The sequence below is a fragment of the Pavona decussata genome, unplaced genomic scaffold, assembly GCF_977016875.1.
Source record: "Pavona decussata unplaced genomic scaffold, jaPavDecu1.1 SCAFFOLD_38, whole genome shotgun sequence".
Taxonomy (NCBI): Eukaryota; Metazoa; Cnidaria; class Anthozoa; order Scleractinia; family Agariciidae; genus Pavona; species Pavona decussata.
This window is the reverse complement of record NW_028145460.1, coordinates 3630239-3652708: the sequence shown is the minus strand read 5'-3', so window position 1 is coordinate 3652708 and position 22470 is coordinate 3630239. Positions and strand designations below refer to the sequence as shown.

Below are 22470 nucleotides of genomic sequence, written 5' to 3'. Positions count from 1 at the left end.
GCTTTTTTGTTATTAAACCCTTTTGAAGGCATATCTGTGTAAGCCAATACAGTTGGACCTGTTTGGATGCCTGAGCTGAAATTTTAACTGAGCTGCACAAAGTTTTATGAACCGGAATTTTATTCCCCGAATTCGGTTAGCTGTTGTTCGTTTTACGAAAAACCTAGCTGATCTTACTCGCATCTTTAACGACATATTTGCCCCTTCGAAAATGAAAAGAATTAGTTTTCCATTGTTACGAAATTTTGAGGGGACGTTTTATCGAATAAAACTGCAGTTTTTTTCACAACCAATTAATTCCGAATTTTTAAGACCTTCGTGAATCGGGACAGATGTCCACCGAAATATAACACTGGCGGTATTTCTACTGCTCGGCTGTTATATAGTTTATATCTATATATTACCTATTTATTTAAAAAAAAGCCCTGCAAAATGCAAAATAATTTCAATCTATACCTTTGTCGAGGCATCTAATACATTTCTCTTCACTCAAAGCAAGTTTTTTCGCTTAAGATTTGTGTTGTTAAAAATAATAATAATAATAATAATAATAATAATAATAATAATAATAATAATTCTTTATTAAAATATTCCACACAAATTGCTATTTACAAGTTAAATTCATTTCGATTAAAAAGAAAGATAATATTTTCAAGCAATAATGTTTTTGTAAAGAAAACAAAAAAAAAACAAATGTCATGAATAATAATAATAATAATAATAATAATAATAACAATAGTTTTCATAAAATAATAATAAATATTATAATATAATCATTTATTTATACACGATAAAAAAAAAAACAGCAGAGCTGGTATCGTCGTTTAGGGAGCTTAAGCAACGACGACGGCAACAGCAACGAAAACGTCACCCGAAAATATATCTTTATTTCATTTGTGCTACTTCGCGATTATTTCAACTCGCTCAACTTTTACAACAATGGCGAACTATCCGAGAACCAAATTGATAGGAGTGGCGTATAAGTTAAGAAAGAAAATGAAAATTCATCGTCGTGCGTTCACGTTCTCCACAAAACCTTAAATGTGGTCATTTCACGTTGTCGTTTTGCAGAGGACGGCAAAGAAATGTACCAAAATGTAAAACGCACGTGCAGAGCGACTGATTTTGCTCATTAAACCTATTGTTTTGCGGTGTTGTCGTTGCCGTCGCCGTCGTCGTTGCTTAAGCTCCCTAATACTGACCACGAGAACATAAAACTAATTTACAAGCTAATCCGGCGTTACTTTAAAACCTACTATAAAATTACCTACTCTATCTTTTAAATTAAAAGGGCTATAATGTACAAGGAGGTCTCTGACCAAAAAACATGCTGAAATTAATCTACATAAAATTCAACGTCCAGTGTGGCTCTTGTTCCATTATCTACGGAGTTCCACAGAGATCTGGCCTGATAACTTGTTGAGTTGCTGTTTGATTTTCTGTGTTTTCCCGCCTCCGTCCCAGTTTTCCTCCGCAGTGATATCCTCCCCTCTACTAACCATCAACCCCTACTGGAACTCTCTGATCGACAGGCTTCTCCGGTTGTCCATGCAGTTCAAAAGTTTCGTTTCCACTTACACTGTTCACATATGCGTCCCTGCTCGTTCCTTGATCCTCCGCTTTACCGCTGGGTTGTGGGCCAGCGTTCTCGCCGCCGTCGGCTGGAAGCCTATCTACACCCACATCATCATTACTGCCGACTGAGAGCGGCTTGCTAACGGCTGGCCTCCAACAGAACAGGGAGAGGTACACAGGTAGAATGCACAGGCCGTGAAGAAGACCGAACAGAACGATACCAAGGAACATCCGAAAGAATATTCGGAAAATCTCCGAGGCGGCAAAAGCCAGCACTATCATGCCAAGAAACGTACTGAAGCCTAAAGAAGAAAAGAAGTATCGAGAGTAAGTAAACTGATTCGATTTTATGTAGCAGACATGGCGATGGCTTCTTCACAGACTATCCAATGTGAAGGTAAATCCTGAAATAGCTCGCCAGAATATAAATAATAATTACAGTGCGACTCCTATTACCGGGGTCACTTAAAACTAGCCAATCAGATCACAGTAATGTACGAACAGTAAATAATTCCAAAATTGTGGGTTTTCACTGTTGTTTTCCGTCCACTCGTGATTGGTTCAATCGGCTTTGGTAGAAATTCATTGTTCTTTTCCTGCAATCTGATTGGCCAGTTTTGTTTAAGTCACCCCGGTAACAGTAGTCGTATTGTAATAATAGTAATAATAATAATAATGATAATGATAATGATAATGATCATAATAATAATAATAATAATAATAACAATAATAATAATAATAATTCACTTATTTATTTGTTTCTACACGTAGCCAACAGCGCTTAACAACAATAAAAACTCAATTTAAAATAAGTAGCTAAAATCGGACTAAGATTCCACTAAATTACAATTACAGCGGTTACCAATAACACGCGACCTATCGCCTTCAAAAGACTTCGATAAAGTTGCGTTTTGGTGGACGTCAATCAAAGAAAAGCCGTTGAAATTGTTTTCAATTCTGAGAACATTTCAAGGCAACAGAACAAAGAAATTGACAGTTTTATCCAGTGACGGATGGTAAACTTTATGGAAGTTGATTTCCAAGACAGGTTATCTAAAAACAATGCGCATTGTTTGGACGAAGCTGTATTTCTTTGATGAAACATTTGAAATCGCTACACCTGACAATTAAATCAGCGATGCGTGCAAGTGAGAAATTATCACCAGTGAAAATCGAAATTTTTAATTCAAAAATACCTTTTATTTGCGCTTGATCTGGCTGGAGAATCAATTCAAATAAAGTTTACCTTCTCTTAGCGAGGTAAAATTCTTAGTTTCTTGCAGGGTTACCTTGCAATCTTATCAGAATTCAAAATAATTTCAACGGTTTTCCTTTGATTGACGTCCACCAAAACGCAACTTTATCCAACTCTTTTGAATTCCGTAGGTCGCGTGTTATTGTAAACCGCTGTAAAAAAGAACGCTTGACCCTGAGAAACAAATTGGAATGCTCCACGGCTAAGAGGCCTCTTTCTTCGCACAAAGATAACATAAGGGGAGGAAAAATGCAGATGAATGCAAAGTCGCCGTTCACAGCGTGTCACCTGTTGCGTGTCAATCTCTCTTCCTTCCGCGTGGGCGATTTTCACACTCAATAGCAAGTACAATCTTGTAACCGCTACCTGTATTCCCCGGCCCCCTTAACCAGTAGGCAGGGAACGACATATATCCAACCAGTGATAAAGAGCAGCGCAGGCTTTGTTTACGAGATTGATTCTCCGCGTATGTTTTGTTGTCTCTGAGTATCTTATACTGGCTTTTTTTTTTATTTACTCTTCGTTATTTCACTGATGCACCATTTCACCCGACCTCGTTTCCAGGCTTTTCCCATGTAAATTGGGAGGGCAAAGTACTGGGAACAAGATTGACATTTTACCATAAAAGGACAGGAGAACACGCAAACTAGTACAATGTGTCAACGGGTTTGCTATGAAAATTATTTTGCGTTCCCACAATATGACCAGCTCCCAGTTGGCTTGAGAGCTCAGTTGGTAGAGCACTGCACCGCAATCGCAGAGGTCCCCGTTCAAGCCTAAATTTTTCAGGCTATCTTTTCGCAACTGCTTAAGCTGCGTATTAACTGCAAGGATCTTTCTTCTATTTAATCTTTCATCCACAGTTCAAATCTATGATGTTTCATATATTTATATTCAGTTCTGAAAAGGTTAGTCACTAACAAATTCTCTTAAAGAGCTACCCTGCCGGGAGGTCATGGACACAGACTAACTAGGGAACACCTACTAGTTATACCAAATTTTCTAATCTTGACCTTGTAAGCCCAGCGTTTATTTGAACCCGGCGAAAAGCAAGGGTATTATTTGGTCACCTGTGGCAGTTATTGGTATTTTTTTATATTTATACTTAAAGAAAGAATCAATCATATAACCTACAGAGAAGCAAGAGGTTTCTGTGTGTCCCGTTAATGTGTTTAAGTGTTCAGAAATGAAATACTACCAATGTCAATGCAACTTATGTACAACTTATGGGAGTACGACAGCAATCAAAAATCAGCTGTAGATAAGGTCGGGTTCTGATAAACACCAGGGAAGGCAGATTCACAAAGCTCGGATCCCGGACAAACGTCCTTAGTATTATTTCTGAGAAATAGTTTGTTGTTATTCCAACAATGTTTTTGTTAAGAAACAATACGCCAGATAGATACTTAGGGCTTTGTGAATCTGACCCAATTGTCCCAGGCCTCAAGTAACGAAGGTAATTCGAATAAAAGCGGAGAGTTTTCATTTCAAATTAAGGCGTTTGTTCGGGGTCCGGCTTGCTATCAAAGGCACACGGCATACTCAAATAAAATTTACCAAACATACCTCCCATAACAACACTGGCGCCCAGCGTTCCAAGCGCGTGCACAACACGCTCATTGGCTGTCTCTTTGTCTGACATGACGTACGCATGCGCAATGTGCGCGCTGTAATCGACAGCGAAGCCGATAGCCATGACAAGGTTGATCATGGACACAGAGTTGAGCGACACATTCCACACCACCATCAAGCCAAACAGCTCGCATATCAGGGCCGCAAAATTGAACACCACAAGGAACGTGACTGTACAATCCACTAAAAAGGGGCTGGTAACTACCAACACCGCTAAGGCCGCGATCAAAAGGTTCCTGACGGTTTCTTGGGTCGTAATAGCGTACTGCTCAAAGAAGATGAACGATCGGGCGATCGGGAATGCGTCGAGGTTTTTTAATTTGTCCGATCTGAGATCATCTCGAAGGGTCAGCATAGCGTTCTTCTGAAACGTAGAGCTAGCTGAGTTCTTCATAAAACCGATGATCCGAGAAGCTTTGACTGCCTTTTTGTCATCTGAAAACTTTACGTCTTGCTTGAAAAACGCAAATTGCGTCATATTTAGGAATGACAACAACTCCGACGCAAACTTCGCTCCTTGGATGCTCTTATTAGCACTCTTAGCGTACGAGGAAAACTCATCGATCCAAGACAAAGTAGTGTCCTTATAATGATCGTTGGACGCGACAACGCCTGACAGCTGTCCCAACTCTTCCTGGACAGACGGTTTCCCATAATCCACCTCACCACTAACCACAATGCTAACAGGAATGGATAGCTCGAAGTACTTTTCTTGAATACTCAAAAACTTTTTAAGGTATGAGTCATCTTTGGCCAAAATTCGTCGGTCGAAGCTTTCGTCTACCTTTGTAACTCCGTATATACCGGCGCCAAGGAGACCCAATGACAAAATTATCACCGCGACCTTGGTTGCTGGGAAAGTCAGGAACTTCCCCCAGGCCCACATCACCTTGTTTGAGGTCTGAAGACGAGGCTCGTCCCAGGCCGGCGCGTTTTCTTTAGGCTGTGGTACGTGGCAGAATGGTAAACAGTCTCGGCGGCCTGCTTTGATTCTCTTCACGTCGAACGACATGATGGCGACAAAATAGGTAATGACCATGAGGTAAGAAAACGTCACCATCAACGCCGCGTAGACACAGAAATACCTTACCAGAAAACAATAACAGAAAACCAAGATCAGTATATCGGAAATACGAAAGATTTTTCTGTAGCATTCGCGCCGGTCGAATGCCCTAGCCACTGAGAGAGTCGTGGTGTGCTGGGTCAACTACTGGGTCAGTCACTTAGAACATCCGAGCAGTGTGTGGAAAGTCATGACATGGCGTTTAAGGATTTGCCCCCGTCATGGACATGCTGACCGTAACATCGCTCTTGTTAATCTTTATTCGTGAGAACTACCTCTTGAAAAAGCAAATCAGGCAACGGAGGATATCCGTGCGTCAACACAGAAATTATAATGAACGATTGCAAACAGCTTTGATAAGAACACTTGAGATAAATATTCACTACTTACTACAACGTTAGAGGCAACAGTTGTGTTAATAATCCTTCATTGAGATCATACTTTATTTTATAGGAGACAGAAGCTCTAAAACTGTGCCGATCCTTTCTCCCAATCCTGAAGGAATTTCACTTTAGAAATTCAATTCCCTTATCTTAATTCTCCCTATTAACCCTGTATACACTTGAATGAAGAAGTCCTTTCATTTGTCGCCCAACGATCAGCACTAAGCGATGCTGTTTCACGCCTTAGTTTGGTTGGATTCTAACACACAAAAAAGGTTCTAATTTTTCTCTTCCTCCCACCCACCACACACAAAGTCATGTCCCTGTCAATTGTAATGATGTCACTACATGAACAATGAACTCGTTTTTGTTGCTATATGAACTTACTTAATTGCCGGAAACGAGGTGGAAGTGCTAACTGCAAACGCGACCAAATCTGTCAATGTTGTCATGGTGATAGTGGCACCTGAACGGGCCATGACCTCTTTAATTGTTTCAACAACTGTCAGACTAGTCTTCTGCCTATCAAGTTCGTCAACCAAAATAAACATGTCGTCGATTCCGATTCCGAGGATTAAGAACGGCAGAACTCCAACCAGACTCACAAAAGGCACGCGGCACCACATTGCTAAACCGAATCCAGCTAATATCCCTAGAGCCACTGCGAACACGCCTGCGTTTGCGAGCAACGAATGTCCAGTCAGCGGATTCAGAAACTTTCCCAGCATGACACACGCGAAAGTGATCATGAGAGTGAACGTGATTGACACCAGAAGGACGTCAGAGCCGCTGCTCTCGGAGATGGCATCGTCCAGGCTACGCTCGCTCGAGTAGTAAACCTCAAAACAGGGTAGCGTGTCCACCAGTGACGCGACTTTGTCTATAAAAGTTTTCTCCCATTTCAAAACTTTATTGTTCGCATCTTCGTCGCTCGGATCGCGGATGAAGTAGACCATCTGAAGTGCTTTTGCGCCGGTTATGCTCTCGCCTTGCTTTGTCACGCCACCAAACATTCGATTGAAGTTGAGCTTAAAGGAAAGGCCGTTACGTGTAACAAACAAACTAGAATTCCTGTACTCTTCATCGAGTCTTCTCTGAATTTCCGAATCCGTGCCGTTTAGTTTCCCTTCTTCAAACTGGAATAGCTCCAACGGGTTTACCATCATACATTCTTCTGGAGATTTAGCTGCTTCTCCGGATAATGTGACACAGAGTTCGGAATACTTTTTCAACGCCACGACGGCTTGGTGAGCTTTCAAAGCCTGCTTCAAGCATTCGCCAGTGAGAACGTTCGGGGAATTTGGTGCAGCTGCCAATAGTATGATTTCCTCTCGAAATTTAATTCGAAAGTACTTCTCAGCGGCGTTCAAATCTTTTATGGCTTGGCTGTCCTGCGGAATAAATAGTTTTTCTGTTCTATTTTCCACTTTGAACCACACAAACCCCACGGAGCAGATGCTGACGAACACCAAACACAGCGGGATGGTAAGCAGCGGGTGTTTCGCGATTCCTTCGCCAAACCATCCGAAGAAGCGCTCAAGAAGACGAACAAACCAACTGCAGAACGACGACCACAGAACACAGGGGCTGAAACGGTGATAGCAGCAACAACTGAAACGGAAAAAGCAAAGGACGACGATAAGAATGGCTGTTTTATACTAGGGGACGCATAATCCGTCCCTGAGACGGACAATGCGTCCGCGCATGCGTCTCTAGTATAAAGGGGACTTTAGGCAACCACGACGGCAACGCCAACGAAAGCGTCACTTGAAAATACAAGTTCGTGTTACTTGTACTACTTTGCGCGTATTCCAATTCGTTCAACTTCTACAATGTGGCCGAACTATCCAGTAACAGAACTGATGGGAACGGTCTTCAAGTTAGCACAGAGAATGAAAATTTACTGTCATGTGCTCACGTTCTCCATAAAACCTTGAATTTGGGCATTTCACGTTGTTGTTTGGCCGAAGATGGAGACGAAATGTATCAAAATTTGTAATGCACCTGCACAGCGTTGTTAAGCTCATTAAGCCTTTTCTTTATTGACGTTTTCGTGGCCGTCGGCGTCGTGTTTGCGTAAAGTCCCAAAAGACGGACACAAGACGCATTATGCGTCTGGACGAACTATCCGTTCCGTTGTTCGTCTTGTGGATTAAACTGAACGGGCCACCCAGTATAAATAAAGTTTACCTCACCTTATCTTACCTTACCAAGATCACCGTTGTAATAGATTTGATGAAAAAGAAACAGGGCATCCTACCTTCCTGCATTATTATTATCTGCCATGACGTCCAGGTTTGAAGCAAAAGCTTCCGGAACAACTCTTCTCTGATCCAACGTGGCAACAAGGTTTTCAGCTGTAATGAAAGAAATATCGTATGAGTATAGAATGGTCGGTTTTTGGGAAGGATGCCGGAAAGGGAAGGGGAGGGGTAGAGATCAAATTTTTCACCGTGCTATAACGTTTTTCAGACAATCAAATGATAGGTTTCTCGAAGCTCGATTATCTAACAACAAAACGATTTCATAACTGAATAGAACTGCAACACCATAAATGCTTTGATTCCTGCGGCAAACGCAGAAGAGAGTTGGTCGCGATCCAAAAGTTAGGTGTATCGCGTTCCGCGATGTAGGAGAACGCTATTCTAATTTAGTCGCGCGGGTGTCAGGATTCCTTGCTCCGTCTTCCAAGCCAAAAAATTTCGAGATTCCTCATGGCAACACAAAGGGACGGATCCGTCGAACGGAGTGTGTATGCTTGGATTCCGTTGTAGTAATCGGTTAAAATTATCCACTGGATAAAGTTATCCGTTCTTTGAACAACTGGGGCCTGATCTATAACTTGCTAGTAAAGTAATTAGTTTAAATTTTCGAATTTCATGATCGAGAACAACAACTCCCAAACTACGGTGAAAGAATATACCTAAGACGTTTCTTCACATCAATATTTCGGAGCCAGGTCTGGTTTCATAATCTGAAATAATCGGCGGTTATAGTAAGGCGATAGTGCACAAGTTTAAACAAATGTCTTTTTGTCGCATGTTTAATTAATAACAATGGAGATACATGTCAGCTCTAAGAACATAATACTTGTCTTTCAGTCACAAAGCAACAGAGCTGCAAACAACTGCCAGGGGCCAAAGCTCTCGAAAGCGAGAGTCAACAGTAAGATAACAATGATCAACTTTGTAACTGAGACGTAGATCTATTAGACTCTCGTATACGTGATAAACGAACACCCTGCAATCTCACTGCAGATAAATAGCATCAGCACGAAATCACGACTAACGAATTCCACGGATCCTATGTCTTCATAGATGACATATATTTAGCGCTGTCTCGTAAAGACGTGGATCTATTAGACTCTCATATACGTGATAATCAAACCGCTTCTGCAATCTCACAGCAGATAAGCATGAAATTACGAGTTACGAAATCCACGGATCTCATGTCTTTATAGATATCATTTTTATTTGGCACTGTCTGATATCTTGAAGTTAATCCGAGCCGGTAAACCTAAACAAATGCCACAGAGCTAGCATACCCAATGGCATATGAAAAACTTCTCCCAACGGCTCAGAATCATCATTAAGAAAACCTCCATTCAGTATATTTGAGTTTTCCCTTCGTGATCAAGATAAACATCATTAAGCAGAGCTAAGGTATGAAGCCTTTATTACAAATTTATTTGCGAACTGCAGGAGTCGCGTTGGCTCGTCAACACTCTTTAACTCAAACAAATAAAATTGTTTTTGTTCTGTTTCTCTTGTGATTGTCTCTTTTCTTGTGATTGTTCACCAGTTCATGTTTTACAAATCCACCTTTTACAAATCCATGTTTTAGAAATCTGCGTCTTACAAGTGCTCGTTTTACAAGTCCAGTCCAGTCCAGTCCAGTCCCCCCATACAACAAACCCATAACGTGACATTGTACAGAACGCAATTCATTTCGAAAGCGCAGGGTTTCTCGATGTTATTTTGTCGATGATTCGTTGTTCGGCATGATTCTAGACTTGGACATGTGTACATCCCAACATCCCTTCCTGCAATTTGTTTCCGCCATCGTCATGATACGCTATTTTCAATCACGGTATAACCTTAATAAATATTAGAACTTTAAAATTACAATATTATTATATTAAAAATATGCCCAAAAAAGTACAACAATAAATAAATCATAAATCTTGTAACACATTTATACAGTATCGATTCAAAGTAAGAAATCCGTACTATTATGAATTGGAAAAACACGTACAAAATGTAGTCAAGCACACTTCCTCGGTTCATTGTTTTGGTTGTTTTTGGACCACTTAATTAATTTCATTCGATTTGGTACGTTAGCCACCGACAACAATCGCTCAGTTGGGTTTATTCGTGACCACAACGGTGGGTACGGCTACACGTAGGCTAGACGGACTCGTGAATGCATACAGATTGCTGCCCTTATAAGTGTATGAGATTTCGCAGGCTTCAGTTCGTTTGTCACACACATAAGCATTATTTTCGATGTATTAAACTTTTCAATACGCCGGGGAAAACGATCGAACTACTACCTTCAGTGAACAAACAGCAAATTAATAGCGACTGAAATACTCACCAAATCCAGAAATTCGAGGATTCGCCGCCGTATTTACAGGTAAAGAGCGAGAACGCAGAGCTACAATGGTCAGCGGTGCTGTTGAAAAACCGCGCGCGGCTGGACGACTTACATGTAATCGAACGATTGGGTGTTGAGGCCTCAAATGTAATAAATGTCCCTAAATGTAATAAAGGTCCTAAGTGTAATAACTTTCGGCCTTAAATGTAATAAAGGTCCTAAGTGTAATAACTTTTGGCCCTAAATGTAATAAAGGTCTCGAATGTAATATATGTTCTGCTCCACATGAAATCACAGTGATAAATATGTGAGATTTAACTGCATTTATTATACAAAAGCAAGAAGGCCAAAATGTGTCAAGGGGATCCCGATTACATTTTACCTTAAATACTCAGAACCCACTGAAATAAAAGCCTTACAACAAGTGTCACATATGCCATTTTAATCTGCAGGTCCTATTCTACAGGGGCCAACAGCAACACTAGTTAGGCAGTAACAACAGAAGTAGTAAATTGTAACTAAGGCCTTTTTAATTAAGATGTTTCACCTTGTAATCTCTTTGAGTACACAACGAATGGATGCGAAAAAAGTCACACGGGAACCCGAGCGTAAACTGTACTGCGCTTGCATCTGCTTTAACCTTTGAACAGTGGCGAAACTGTAAAAAAAACCGCCTTCAATGGCCTGTTAGCTTAAGGTGAAGTCTGCTTTATGTATGTCTTCAATTGTTTCTGTCGAGTCTTTCTGTTTGTGGCTAAAATTTTTACATCAAAAAAGTGTTTATGACTTCATTTCTCTAGTTTTCTTCAAAGCAGGGTTTGTAAGATCATAGAAAAAATCGCTTGTGGAATTTGAGAATGTAATTTTATAGGCCTGGAAAATCGTGCAATTAGGCGGATCATGAGAAATCATTAAAAGTAATATCCCTGCAGTGAAAATCAAAGTAAGAAAGTTAGTAAAACAGTTTATTAGAGATTTTCCATGTAAGCTTCACCAATATTTTTGATGAATGAGTCACAGAATAGTCTGCGAAAATGAGCTTCCAAACACTACAATATAATCCAACTTAAACATCTGACTTTTTAAACACAAACACTATTTGCAAAGGCTTCAAAGATACACGGAAATTAACGCAAATTTTTCGAAAATTCGCGTTAACTTTCCATTATTTGAGCACGATGAAGCAAGGTTGTTTTAAGTTGTATGCTGCTACCATAAGACATTGACAAAATAATTCAAGTGAAAATTAGCAAAGGAAGGGGAATTTTGGCCATTTGCCTGACTGATGACGCCATCACTATTCAATCATTAAAGACATGAGGTCAAACCGTGGTAGGACTCAGTCAATGACCTTTATGACATTTAGGGCCAAAAGTTATTACACTTAGGACTTTATTACATTTAGGGCCGAAAGTTATTACACTTATGACCTTTATTACATTTAGGGACATTTATTACATTTGAGGCCTCAACATTGGGTTCGATTGAGTTCGGCAATCGAACCAAAAAATTTGTGTGAGAGTTCGATCGAACCCAATCGAACTTCAATAATCAAACGTTCTAAACCATCACTTGATATAGACAAGAATTTTGAAAAGTCTTTTTAGCATGCAAGAAAAAAGAAAGAATTAGGTGAAAAGAACAATAGATGAGTTGATGTAGCTTTACGATCCTTTACTAGCTTTTACTGAAACATCATTTCATGATCCTCAAAGCCATGTAACAAACTCGAGCCGAGCAATGCAATGAACTGAAACGAAGCTGATTCAACAGTATAACGTTTTTTTGTTTTTCATTACTCCACTGATGGGATGGGAACAGACTTTTCTTGGATTGTTAAGTAACGGTACGAAGTAACATGAGATAAACTGGGAAGCTGCCACGCTCGCCAGAAATACAATTAATAAAAGCACTACAATCCGCTACAATCACTCCCGGAATGATACCAAAAAAGAAAGGAAACATTCAGCAAAACACGCGCAATTTTCCTATATAACTCCCACTTTTTATCGAATGTATGTCAACTTGGACCATCGAACCTAATCGAACTCAATCAAAGTTCGATTGGGTTCGATTGCTCAAATTTTCAGTTTTGTGAGAGTTCGATTGTGTTCGATTGTCGAACTCAATCGAACCCAATCGTTCGATAAACTTCGATTAATGAAATGTTCTACATTTGGTTCGAGTAGTTTCCGGTAATAAACGGTAACATATAGTTCGGCGCAATAATAGTTACATAGTTATTTCCGTAGCTCTACTTTTAATAGGAATGTCCATTCCCTATACCATGACGTCAACAGTCCTTGGGATGTGCCGGATGTGGAAATAATTCCACTTCCTTTTGGAGTTTATCAGTTCACTATTTTGAACCCTATGTACCATGTCACTCGGTGATTTGTCTTAACACATCACATCGTTGTTGCCGCGAATTTAAGCACTTAATCAGTGATGTTTCTCACACTAAAGAATAGTTTCTTTACAATCAGATAAGAGAACTTCATGGATAAGTAAACTGCAAGAAGAACATGGCAGCCTAAGGGAACTGGTCATAACAAGTTTGTTCGAAGAGAACCCACCTTGCATGCATGTCTGGGGTGGGGGGGGGGGGGGATTTTCGGGGGATCATCGAAGACACCACCTCTCATGAATATTACTGAGAAAATTTTACTGACTTTAAAATTTGAGTTGACACAGACCTGATTCAGCTAGCAAGAGTCAGCATTGCTACATGCACAAGAAAAGTGAGGTTTGGATAGAGGGGTGGCTATGCAATAAAGACAGCATCTTTTGAGGTTAATTTTGAGGAAGGCGTTTGCAGGTAGAGACCACCATTTATTTTGTGGTTTGGTGGGTCCTGTTTGTGCACAGAAGTTTTGACCACTTCCCTAATTAAACATCTGTGTGACTGTGTCTAAAAGTTCATTGATCGAGTGATAATGCTGTGTTTTGTGCCATTCTACCAACATTATCGACATTGGCCGTACTGATCGGTCGTAAATTTCAAAACGCCTTATCTCCTCATGTCTCATATAAAGCCGGGATAAAGGAAAGACATGTCAACACATACAAATCTGTTCTACTGAAAGTTTTGTTTTCCTTTTTAGGACCTCTAACCAGGAAGAATTTTGTCTTCAGTTCATCTGGAAAATTTTAGCCGGGTCGGCGGGCCTTGTACCGAGGTATTAAAGGGCTCACTCTTCGCTTTGACCTTCTCTTCCCTTGAAAGTTTGACGAAGTCGTCCGGTAACTCAACTGTGAAGCAATTACTGGCCGCAAAAAGAAACACATCCACAAAAAGTTAATTGCCATATAAATATATCGCGGTTCTTGGTATTGAATTTGTTTATCGGGCTTTATATAGGCCCGGCATTTTTTAATCGTCCGGGAAAGATTTTCAGCTCGGTTAACGAGATCTCGGTAACCGAGCTAGTCTATCTTTTCATATGAACATCGAAATTTTTACAAAGGATATAGCGGTGAGGCGAGATCTTGGAAACCGGGTCAGCCGAGTAGACCGGGCTCATATGAACAGGCCCTTATTAACATTATTTTACTTTTCTCTACAGATAAGAAATGGTTATACTTTACCTGATCACTTTGATGAGGGTAAAACACGTCAAAAGAGAAGCATAGTAGTTTGCGTAGCCGCCCCTGTGAACCAAGTCTTAGAGGACATGTACTTCAAGCGCAATATAACATCTGGTCCATCGAAGAGCGGTCGCGCCGGCACGAAAGGTTTTTTTTAAACTCGCAAATGAAGTGAAGAAACGGCAGATGTAGAAGAAACAATATAACAGAAGAGTTTTATGCAAAAAGATGGGAAAACTCTGACAAGCCACGAAGCCCAAATCCCTGGAAAATCAACGAGAAACCGAGGAGACAATGATCATAGAGATTTTTTGAAATGGCGAACAACGCAAAAATTGCAAATTATGACTCGTTTTGGACGAAGTCTGTTTACATAATCTAGCCTTTGATGACTATATTGTTTATTTTGCGTTTGCAAGTCTCGATAATCTGCATATATTCCGCTGTTTTGATTTTCAGTGCCACGCAATTGTCAAATCTCAGTGAACAGAATTTAAAATACACTGAACTAGGCCTAGAAAAAGATCGTTAAAAGACAGAATTTAACATATTCGGTATGAATTTCTCTGTGTTCAGTAAAATTTCGTCCAACAAATATTTATTGTTGGACAGGGCCAGCTTGTTTTCGACTACCAAATTATTTTCGAATCTGCATTACCCTGCGAACAATGGTGACTGCTCGCAGGGTATAATTACGTCAACGCAAGTAAAAAGAAAAACGTGTTAGAAATAAGGCTTGTTTTGGCAGAATGGGATGCGAAAAGGAAGAGTTTTGTACCAAATGTTCATCTTTAATCTCCCGCTTCTCGAAGCGGTGTGAATAGAACTGTGTAAATAAAACCAAAATTTCTGTGTCGGTTCGCTGTCTTTCATACCCGTGAATTCATAGTCCCTGTACCGCTCTCTACCAGGCCCTCACGATCAATTCATTTCGGTGACGTAATCGAGGTGAACCAAAAGACTCTTGGGTGAACGAAACAGTTTGACCGAGATGAAAGACAGAGACAATTTCTGGTGAAAGCCGGGCCGGAATAGCTCGGAATCATTCAGTGAATCATTCAGTGCCCGGAACTCGGTGCCCAACACTAAAAAAACTCAGTTATTATGGGTCAATGTGTAATACACTCTTTTTTTATAAGAATATTGTTTTTCCGGCCCAGGCAGAATATTCCTATTTTTCTTCCGATCAGTTAGGCTGAAAATATTCTTGTGAATAGAATGTATTGGGGTATCAGTTACGTTATTTAAAAAAGAAAGAATTTATCATGATAGGTCATGTCTTTTGTGCTGTATACTATACATTTGTATTACATGTACCGTTCATCGAACTGTCATTAGCATCGAACATTTGGCTAGTGCAGGTTTTTGTCGTTTTATATTGGCTAGCTTTGCCGTTTAGAGAAAGGAAGAATTTTATACGGTTTAGTTAAAAACATATAACTGTATTGTGTTTAAATTTTCAACACACAATTACATTCTTTTCAAAATCTCAGCCTCGGCTTTATTCTTAAAAATATTCTTACAATTTAGCAAATCAGCCTCGATATTCTTATAAAATAAATTCTTAAATACATGTGTTCGCTTGGAGTGTCTCTGTGTGTAATTGTAATTGTAATGTGTAATTTACATCAGCAACATTTATGGGTTCGGTTGTTCGAAGGCCGCCAATTAACGCTAATCGGCTACGATTGAAAGTTAACCGAGGTTTTCATCTCGCTCGCTAAAAATGCTTTTAAAAAAGCTTACTTGAAGCAAATGGCATGCGCGCGGCAAAGAAAAGTATCCGTCAAAACAGAGGGACAAAAATCTTTTAATTTGGAAAAAATAGTGACGGAACATTAGAAAAGTGATGAGGGGAGGTGGGGGGGGGGGGGGATCCGGAGGGGGGATGGCATCGTGCAAGGGAAGGTGCCCAAATTCAAATTCATGCCAGGAGGGATTTTATAAAAATTCGCGCTGGAGGGTTCCTAGGCTCAATTACCAAGCGCTGTTCGGGAAGTGAGCCCAAGTACGCTCCCCTCCGAAGAGACTCTCGGGGAGGGAAGCCGGACCCAGGGGAGCCTGAGTATCAGACTCACTCCCCTCCCCCCTTCCCGCCCCCTTAGGAAGGCCTGATACTCAGGTTAGACCCCGGGGAGTGGCGGAAATCGAGCCCAGAGGGTTCCCCTTCAAGCTGAAACCAGAAGGCAAGTGAAACAAATGATCTCTTGGTAGATGTACCTTGAAGAAATGAGACTCTATGCCATCAATGATCGACTCGTGGTATACAGAGACTTCCTCCCTTCCCTCCCTCCTTCCCGGCCTCTCTTCCTTCTCTTCTTTTACTTGCTTTGTTTTACAGGGCTATTCAGACAAAAACTTCTCCAGTATCCAGCAATTTTCCAGAGGGACTATAATATTTCACTTTTGCAAAACAGGTAACCACTTATGTTTTGGTTTGACATTTTGGGAGAGGAGGGCATTATAGAGGGGCTGCTTTTGGTGAATGGAGTTTGGCTCAGTCACATAACTGTATTTGAAATTTCTTCCATGAAGCTGGCAGTGTCGACCCATGTTTTGGTCGCCATTTTGCCAAACATGGGGTTTGCCCAAAACCAGGAATCCGGAATCCGGAATAAAAAAAAAAACAAAAATGAAAATTCGTCGACATGAAAATTTCAACGAAGCCGTTAAAGTCACTTGGGAAACAGTTTTGATAGCTCTTGAAAAATTATAATATCAGTCAGGAGCCCAGTGAAATTTTCAAAAGTTTGCCTAAGATTTCAATTGCTGCAGTTAAGCCTATGATGTTAGTATTCTAAGGCAGTGCCCTTAAAGCGTAAAACTTTAAAACACACCAGAGCGACACCTATCTATGTTTACAAAATCAAATACACGGAATCCGTAAATCAGGAAAGACTTTCTTTTCTTTCTATTTTTCTTTTTCTGTGTAACTTGCTGTATGCTGGTTGGCTTGTGAGTAGGAGATTTTCGTTCTTTCGGAAGAGCTAGGGGAGAGAGATGTGTACGATTGGTGGTGTTCAGGGAATCCCGAATCATCGAGTTTGGATTCGAGTTCGAGTTAGAGTTGGACTTCGGCGGTTGGACTTCGAGTTGGACTTCGAGTTAATTGGACTTCGAGTTGGACTTCGAGTTGAAGTTCGAGTTGGAATCGGAGTTGTACTACTATAAAAATACAAAAGGCGAAATATTTCGTTATGTTTTTTACTACTATAAAAATACAAAAAGCAAAATACTTCGTTGTGTACTTCGAAGGGCTCCCAATGAAATCGGACCCTCTCTTCCCCCTTTCTTCCCCAAACGAAGGATGGCATGTATACGATTTTTGCTTTTTGCTTTTTTTTTCGCCAAATGTAGATACTAAGCATGGTCTATACGAAAAAAAAATGGTGTACAACAAAAGAAAACAGTTTCGATCTGTTCAATTTAAAAATACCAACGAATTTTCAATAAAAATATCCCTACCTAAACTCCCTTGTCTGTTGTCCTTTCTCCCCTGTGTGGTTGAGCGCGATTTCAGTGAGTTTTAGTTCCATTGATTTTCTCTCTTGTATGGAGATACAATGTAAGTGTTGTCTTCATTTCGTCATCGATCTAAACAGTGTTTTGGGAGATACTGAATAAACAAAGAACGTTTTGTCGTTGGATTTATCTGTCCGTAGCTTTATATGCTTTGACGGTGGAGTGGCTTAGTATTAAACTACAGGAGATCCGATTTTTAATTACCCGAAAGATATAGCCTGGCGGTTAGTTGTCTTCTCCGTGCATTTATAATTTTGAATTTTCTGCGTGGTTCTCATCCACACTTCCAATAGCTCCCACGTGCGAGTGACACATTCATTTCGTGGGGGCTATACATAGAGAAGCTTGGCGGTTCGCCAGTCAAATAGACTGACAAGTTTCATTCAAGCCGCTCAGCGGCTCACCAGTCAAATTGAGTTTGTTGATACAACTAAGAACGTGATTGAACAAAGCGTCTGATTATTACGCGCCTGTTGAAATAATACAAGCGCGGGTGTTCCCCTGTAAGAAAACGATCGTCGCACCGAAGGAAGAAAGAGACGTAAGCGATTTTTACGGATGATTTTTACCGATTGATAACGAAAATCGGTGAAAATCGATAAATTGATTTCGTGTATCATATCGATATTATTGATTTTTCATGGGGTCCAACTCGAAGTCTAACTCGAAGCCTAACTCGAACTCTAACTCGAGCTCGAACTCGAATCCAAACTCGATGAATCCTTACTCCCGTGTTTTGACAGGTACAGTAGGCAAATTAACGCTTTCACAATGGTGACGATGGAAATATATCTTAAAACGTGTCATAACATTTATATTACGGCTCAACAAATTGTTTGGGCATAAGGGTGGGAATGGGGCTTAAAATATTTAGACTTATTACCTCTAAATCAAAATCAATAGATCTACGGCTTCCAAGGTATCTGGAATTAGAGGATATAAAATAATTTGTTATCTACATCCTGCTATTGTGATTACTAAATTATGGGAAATTGCTCACAGGCTCCTGAAGTTCTTACTGTATTTCAAAAAAGGCCATCGACATAAACGTTTCCTTTGTACCGGCAGCTCGACACTCTTTTGTAAAAAGGTGCATAAGTGAATACATGCATACATGACTGAACGTACGAATGTATGCCGGCAGGCATGACAGAACCACGAGCGAGTGAGTGAGTGAGTGAGCGAAGGAACGAAAGGAATGAATGAACGAACGAACGGACGGACGGACGGACGGACGGATGAGCTGATAAATGAATAAATAACTTTGCCTGCTGTCTATCCAGGATCCGAAGCTTTTTTTAGATGAAATCTAAGCCACCCCCCATACCGACTTGTTTCAAGACTTTTTATATTATTATGCAAAGACAGTGAGTCTTGCGAAGAGTTGATGAGTGATAAACGCAACACTGACTCTTTTCTCTAGTTACGTTTCAGTGTCTCTACGTGCTATGGTAGTAGAAAACGTCAACGAGTAGGAAGAGGTGTGGGGTATTTAAGAGTACGTTTGAAGATTGGGAACCTTTATTCCAAATGAGTGGCTCAACTGCCTAAGTAATTGAAAATTGAAATCTAATGCAAACTTTTGAAAATTTCACTGGTCTCCTGACTGATACTATAATTTTTCAAAAGCTATAAAAACTGTTTCCCAAGTGACTTGAACCTTCTAATGATAAGAATAAGCGAAAGAAGTTTTACACTACGTTTCGATGACTCCATGTCATCATTTTCAAGTGAAAATAAAATAAAATTGACAACTTAATATATACCGTGAAAATGATGACATGGAGTCATCGAAACGTAGTGTAAAACTTCTTTCGCTTATTTTTATCATTGGATGTTTAACTAAATCTAATCGGCTTATTCGACTTGAACCTTCGTTGAAATTTTCATGTTGACGAATGTTAATTTTTTATTATTATTATTATCATTATTCCGGATTCCGGATTCCGGCGTACATTGCTTTCTGGCATAGTTTCTAACGCAAGGATCGCAAGAGTGGTTTCCATTTAAAAATTTCACAATCATAAGGATCGCAACGGTCACAGAGATAGAAAAATTTCTATCTCTGCCATCGCAGTCGCAACGATCGCAGTTTGTAGCGATCGTTGTGCTGCGATCGCTGCGATTCTTGCGATCGTTGCGATCATGTATCTGCTTCTCATACTCTTGGTATGAAAATCAAAGAAACAAATAACTTTAGACATATAATGCGAAATATCATTTCATTCACCTTTTCAATACAGGGATTTGCTCCACGTAGCGCCTTGATTCTAACGGAATGGATCTTCGGCTACACTTGCGTGACTGGGTGTTGTCCAGACATAGACAGCTAGCTAGACGGCTTTATAATTTATACGTCTGTGCTATTATTCTTGGTTTTCACGTGACGTCACCAAATTCTAGAATTCAAAACTGGGAGGCCTACAAAATTTTTATCTTCATCCAAGGAAAGATTACCTAAAAATATGTCTGTTCACAATTTCTTAGCTCGATGTCGTGCTTCCTTTTGAAAATAGAACAGTTTCAATTTCCGAGTTTCCATTGTGCGTGACATCAGGAGGACGGCCGTGACAGAGCTTTTCCGTATCTTAAAAATGACTCTTCGGCTGATTTTCAGCATTCTAAACAATTTAAGTTTGAGGAGAAATATTAATCTAAACATTCGAAAATTCACAAGGGCAAACAAACATCTTTTCTGGCAAAAGTGAACGCCAGATGTTTTTTCCAATTTCCGGCCGCCATGTTTGTGCCCCTCCGAGGGACACAAACATGGCGTCTCCATACTAAGCTCTATAAATTCATGTGGAACATTTTGTCAAATAACTCAAGTACGGAATGCAGCACAGACCTGACACTTGGACAGATGCCTTATTTATTTATCCTCTATACCATGTCAATTTCTTGACTACATTCATGGAATGGTTTCAATTTTTTTTTTCAATGGCGTGACAGTGAAAACCGAGAATTCGCGACAACCAAAAATAAATAGCCTTCACACGAATTTGCTTGACAAAGTCAGCATTCGAATATTTTAGAACACTTTAAATTCAAAAGAAATTAACTTTACATGCGTTAAAAGTAGATGTAACAACGTAAAACATCGATTTTTTGATAACCGAACAAAACAATGGTTGTCTGGCCGAATTGTCAAGCAGCAGTGGCGGGCTATAATTTCAAGACGAAATACGATATTCTGAAAAGCGATGTAAACTTAAATATCATGTAAAATCAGTGCTAGCAAACCTGAATTCGCCGATCAACCTGAGATCCCTGGGCCTTTGAAGTCAAACTATCAAGACAGGATTGAGGCGTCGCTTTGGTAAAGGACAGTTGGATATTGATCAGCAAAGTAATATAATCACGAAATATATATGCAAATCCGGCTATCACACAATGTTTAGATGTTACAACACATCACCGCATCGTCCACGACTGAGGCAAGAGTGCTAATTTAGAGCAAACTTGCCGGAACAGAGACATCAGAATAAAAAAAAACATCAAATCTTACAAATTCCGCGTGACCTACGGGAAGTCGTATTCAGCTGGAAAGTGAAACATGACTCATGACATAAACTTCCTAGCCAGCTAGCTAGAACTTCCCGTCTCAAAGTCGATCTGACCAAATAAAAACATTTTGCCTTATTTTAGTCAAAATTGCTCAAATATTTGACAAAGAAATTTTTTTTTTTTTTTTTTTTTTTACACGAAATTGCTCTTACAACACCGGGAGAAAATATTAAGGTTTTTCGCCTCGGAAGAACAAACTATAACCAGTTTTTAGTGACTTTTGTAAAAATACCCAGGAAGTCGGCCAATTTTTTCAAGTTGCCAATCCAATTCCATCCTTGCTGTCTACAGCCAAACATAACAAATAGTAGTTTCTGTGCACTAGCAGGGTTAGAAGCAACCTCGTTCCCAGGGACTGCTAGGGAAAAGTTCCTGGGAACGAGGTTGGTTTAGAAGAAGAAGAAGAAGAAGAAGAAGAAGAAGAAGAAGAAGAAGAAGAAGAAGAAGAAGAAGAAGAAGAAGAAGAAGAAGAAGAAGAAGAAGAAGAAGAACCTTTATTGATTTATACCGCTCAGGGTAGCCCCTTCAGATGCAAAAAGTTGTCTGTTATCAATGGGACCCCTGAGCACAACAATGTACTAAAACGACAATATACATATACATTAAACCAATACTGATAATAAAATAGATAGAAAACTATGTACGAATAAATATAAACAAAACTCAACCATTGTTTTAACGTGAGTTTTTCGGCTATTCATAGTGACACCAAAAAAAATTAGTAATGTGCGCGCGCGAGCTGACACGAGCTCAAGCAAAACAACGCACAGGTTAACAATACAGCTCAAATTTCAGCCCTGAGAAAGAGAAAAAAAAAACAAAAGAAACAAAACATTCTCGACACCTCTGGTTGAACTTTGAAACCGCAGACGAAACGGAGCTGCAAAACGAAACATGTTCGCGTTATTTAAATTTTTTATGACATCAATAACGCCCAAAAGAATGTCGAATATTGTCTCTATTTTATTAGAAGAGAGCTTGCTCGCAGGCTACTATTTTATCGAAGTTTGGCATAGGAATGAAGTCAACAGTTTTGGAACACCTTGGGTAAAATAGTTTTATGACAACCCCAATGGACCTTTGCCCGTAATGCAAATATCACAAACAGATGTGTCTATGTCTTGTGTAAATTTAAGGTTTTTACTTAGCCATACAATTGTTTTTTTTTTTTTTCTTCTTCTTCTTCTTCAGCGTTAAAACAATTTCAATTTGTTGCCCGACATGAATGTGAAGTTGATCCTCTTGAAGCTAATCTTTAACCAGTCACACCTCCTCCTCTCTGGAATTCA

General features: G+C 39.8%; 1 protein-coding gene across 3 annotated transcripts; it reads right to left on the bottom strand.

The window, feature by feature from the left end:
* Positions 1–39: 39 nt before the first annotated feature.
* Positions 40–21151, bottom strand: LOC146483669 (patched domain-containing protein 3-like). Of its 3 annotated transcripts, none has more exons than XM_085105800.1 (5): positions 20858–21151; positions 8169–8265; positions 6296–7519; positions 4397–5547; positions 40–1877 (listed from the first exon to the last, which is right to left on the bottom strand). In XM_085105800.1, exons 2-5 carry the CDS (start codon positions 8192–8194, stop codon positions 1495–1497), a joined length of 2784 nt encoding a protein of 927 aa, XP_084961926.1. In that variant the 5' UTR covers positions 8195–8265; positions 20858–21151; the 3' UTR covers positions 40–1494. The 3 variants fall into 3 exon arrangements, with proteins under 3 accessions (XP_084961926.1, XP_084961928.1, XP_084961929.1); XM_085105802.1 differs by lacking the exon at positions 20858–21151 and adding an exon at positions 14093–14356; XM_085105803.1 differs by lacking the exon at positions 20858–21151 and adding an exon at positions 10505–10526.
* Positions 21152–22470: the final 1319 nt, after the last annotated feature.